The sequence below is a fragment of the Limulus polyphemus genome, unplaced genomic scaffold, assembly GCF_000517525.1.
Source record: "Limulus polyphemus unplaced genomic scaffold, Limulus_polyphemus-2.1.2 Scaffold7367, whole genome shotgun sequence".
Lineage (NCBI taxonomy): Eukaryota > Metazoa > Arthropoda > Merostomata > Xiphosura > Limulidae > Limulus > Limulus polyphemus.
This window is the reverse complement of record NW_013672977.1, coordinates 10205-14602: the sequence shown is the minus strand read 5'-3', so window position 1 is coordinate 14602 and position 4398 is coordinate 10205. Positions and strand designations below refer to the sequence as shown.

At 31.6% G+C, this 4398-nt stretch overlaps 1 protein-coding gene across 1 annotated transcript in view; it reads left to right on the top strand.

Moving 5' to 3' along the window:
- Positions 1–4398, top strand: part of LOC106474565 (nucleosome assembly protein 1-like 1) — a 15322-nt gene that overhangs the window by 8582 nt on the left and 2342 nt on the right. Inside the window, exons 7-8 of the mRNA XM_013935254.1 lie at positions 1564–1680; positions 2605–2697. Coding sequence (XP_013790708.1) covers positions 1564–1680; positions 2605–2697 — 210 coding nt within the window. The remainder of the gene's footprint in view (positions 1–1563; positions 1681–2604; positions 2698–4398) is intronic.

The following is a 4398-nucleotide window of genomic DNA, read 5'->3' as shown; positions in this document are numbered from 1 at the left end:
CTTTCCATTTTTGGAAACGGTCCCCTATATACAATTACTTCTATGTATGACATGAATAACCAATCAAAAGCTCAGAATGTTCCCCTAGTGGTTTTGTCATCCATTTTGACGTGTTCTTGTTTTAATCTCATTCTTTTCACACAAGATTTCAAACGACAAGGTAAATCTTTAGAGAGCTCAAAAATTTCATATTTCTTTAGACCCAAATACAGCTTAGTTACTAAGCTTGATAAATTATAATGGAATTCTATGATACTGATGTAGTAAATTATGATTTTTTGTTTAGTTAAAATGTATATATAAATCTTTAAAGAAATTATTTTCAAATCCTCCATGTGGGAACTTTCATAAGGCTTAGCTACCTATGAAAAGCAGCAAACAGATGCAGAGGTCGTAACAATAACTAGATGAGATAACTGTTTGCATTACTTCTTTATTTACTGTTCTATGTTTAAGAAAAATAAGTTTTAAGAACTTTTTTTGTAAATAGTATTAATGTATATACATATATAATGTATAATAATTGAAATGTGACTATTTTACAAAATACTAGTCCACTAAAACACAGCCAAGACAGGTCATTTTGTAAAGATTAAAGGTCAGTTTCATATTATTGGATACAGTAACATGAGTGCACATGCACCACATCATTATAACTTCTGTATTGTAAGGTCAATATAATAAGTATATAAATGTATAATGTTATGAGATTTAAGCTATTTAGACTAAACTTTTGTGCTGTAATGTGTAGTCATTCTAGAACAAAAAAGCATAATTTATATTTATTTCTTTTTTTTTTTTTCTTTCTCTCTCTCTCTCTGTTATGGTGGTTACGAGGCCGGTCAAATTAACAGACCCCATAGAGTTAGGGTAGAGAAAATAACATACAAAACATAAAGTTTTACTGAAAACAAACATTTGAAAGGTATTTAAGAAGTTTTAGAGATTACACAAATAATTTTTGGGATGAACAATAGTTTTTTAGTTATAACATGAAAATCACTTCGCACTTGGAATGATAACGAAACAGACTCGAGATTTTCACAAACAACTCTACATTATTAATTCTTCATTAAAAAATCCGATTTTTTGTGTATGAAAGACTTGTAACCTTTACTAAAAGTCTACCAGATTTTGTGAAGATACTTACTGCATTAAAAGTTATAGTATAAATACGTAATTCGTGTATATTATACCAAGCCCATCGGGAAATGGTTAAATTACGAAATTCTTATACTGTAGTAATAAGATACAGTATATTTTCAGTTGCAAACAATTCAGGAAGTAGTAATGTCACCTTACAATATCTGTTCAGTTACAAACAATTCAGGAAGTAGTAATGTCACCTTACAGTATCTGTTCAGTTTCAAACAATTCAGGAAGTAGTAATGTCACCTTACAGTATCTGTTCAGTTACAAACAATTCAGGAAGTAGTAATGTCACCTTACAGTATTTGTTCAGTTACAAACAATTCAGGAAGTAGTTATGTCACCTTACAGTATCCGTCAATAAAATTGTCATCGTAAGAAACTTAGAGTTTTGAATGTTTCTGTCTGTAACAGGATGAAGATACTCAAGTTCTATTAGCAGCAGATTTTGAAATTGGACATTTCATTAGAGAGAGAATTGTCCCGAAGGGTATTCTTTACTTTACTGGAGAGGCCTTACAAGATGCAGATGTAAGTTTTATTATTTTTTAAGTGAATTCAGTGTGAGCACAGGTTTTTAGACAGGTAATATATGTGTCTAGATATATGGATTGCAGGGATTTTTTCAAAAATTTTTTATTGGATGAGTATATTATTTAGTGACTGCAGTGGTGTGTGATATTTGAGTGCCAAAGATACAATATGTATATAAGCAAGATGTGGTTGTTTTCCCCCCAAAAATATTTTTACGGATATATCCAAATTGGGACAGTTTAATGAATACGTAGCTCTTCCACACAAAAGGCTATCTAGAAATAAAATGCTTGAAATTTTAAAAATCATCTTACAGCAAGGGAAGAAGAGTAGTGATTAGACATGTTTGAATAGGGTTCTGGTTCAAAATGACAGAGAATGTAGTAAAGTTGAATTCTAATACATGGGATTACCACAAACTTACTAGTTAGTAATGATAGCAGTGTGTTTGGGGGGGAAGAACTAATAACTTGTCAAACTTGGAAGAGTGTGAGATGCCCCGTTTACTTCTTTTTAGTGTGAGATGCCCCGTTTACTTCTTTTTAGTGTGAGATGCCCCGTTTACTTCTTTTTAGTGTGAGATGCCCCGTTTACTTCTTTTTAGTGTGAGATGCCCCCGTTTACTTCTTTTTAGTGTGAGATGCCCCCGTTTACTTCTTTTTAGTGTGAGATGCCCCCGTTTACTTCTTTTTAGTGTGAGATGCTCCGTTTACTTTTTTAGGATGAGATGCTCCGTTTACTTTTTTTAGGGTGAGATGCTCCGTTTACTTTTTTTTAGGGTGAGATGCTCTGTTTACTTCTTTTTTAGTGTGAGATGCCCATTTACTTCTGTTTGTGTTTTTAACATTTATAGTTTTCCAAAGGAGTGTCTGAGTGCTGAATCTCTAACAGTTTTTTAACTTTACGTGATCCTGATTGTAGTTTGATGAAGAAGAGGAAGGTGAAGAGGAGGAGGATGAAGATGAAGAGAAAGATGATGATGATGATGAAGATGATCCTGATTATAATCCTCAGGTAAATATTGCTGTATGATAATGACTATGATTATACGTGTTTGAATAGGGTTCTTATTCACCATGATAACAAAAAAGTAAAGTTGATGAAGACTAATGATGGAATTGTCCCTAACACCAATTACTTACTGATAACAGAAGAAGGGGAAAAAATAATAACTGGCCATAGTTGGAAAAGTAATCTTTTGGGAGATAAGGAAATTATTGGAAAGATGGGTAAAATTCTAATTTCCCATATTAAAAAGGCAAGAAGTAAGTTAAAGATACAGTGAATGAACTGAAATTGAAATGATAAGGTATGGACTAAATATGAAGAAATTTTATGAAGATGCAGTTTGAAGCCAAAACAAGAAAAGATTTATTGAATTAGAAAATAAGAGAACCTGGTATTCAAAATAATTGAAGGTTGGAAAAAAAGCCCAGTAAAATGTCAGAAGTGGTGAATTAGTAAAGAAGGCATATGGATTTGTCCAGTTGGAATGAAAGGAGGAAAGTGGCCAAGACTTGTAATAGTGAAATATAAACAAGAAAAAGGGAGCGAATTCTCAAGAAAGAAGGAATTTGGAATAATAGGTTGAAGTTGTAGGAAGTAGCCATAAGAGACAGGGAGGAAGACATTGTGAGAGTTGATACTAAGTGAAGGCTAAGCTTTTGAACGGGAAGGACAAAATTCAGGTGTGGGTCATTAAAAGGAAGTAAAAAAGTAGAAGTAGACGTGAGGTATGAAGGCTAGAATTGAAAACTTTAGAGGAAATTAAGCAGAAAAATATTGTCAGGTGGGGGTAGAAAAAGTTAATGGGGTGTCAGTACAATTAAAAAAATGTGCATGTATATTTTATATATATATATATATTGAAGATGAAAGATAGAAGATGATGAAAATATTTTTTTAAGAAGAAATGTATACAACAAAGATGTTGGTGTGGATATGACATGAAGATAACACTTGGGTAATGTAGAAATGTATGGGACGATAGCTGAAGGATTAAAAGAAAATTAAGGAGGTAATAAATAATACAAATAGTGTAAAACGTGTAACAAAAATTGGGGTAAAATCTGTATATTGTAGCAATTATAAGAATATAAAAGAGATGGGGATGTGAGGGTATATAAAATCAAAAGATTAAAAACACTTTAAGCTATAGCAAGAATATGGTGTATCAAATGAGATACAGTGGGTAAAGAAAGAAGAGAAGAAAATGTAAAACTTGTAAATATAAACAAGAGATGATGTTACATGTATGGAATTATAAGTGAAGAGAAGAATGTATAACTAGGATATTAAAATAAGAAACAAATAGTGTATGTGTGTCTGTATAAGTATAATAGAACTGTCTTTTGTATGTCCCTGTAACTACTTCCATGTAAGTATAATATAACTATTATATGTCCCTGTAACTACTTTATATAAGTATAATAGAACTGTCTGGTATATGTCCCTGTAACTACTTCCATATAAGTATAATAGAACTGTCTGTTATATGTCCCGTAACTACTTCTATATAAGTATAATAGAACTGTCTGTTGTATGTCCCTGTAACTACTTCCATGTAAGTATAATAGAACTATTATATGTCCCTGTAACTACTTCCATGTAAGTATAATAGAACTATTATATGTCCCTGTAACTACTTCCATGTAAGTATAATAGAACTGTCTGTTATATGTCCCTGTAACTACTTCTATATAAGTATAATAGAAC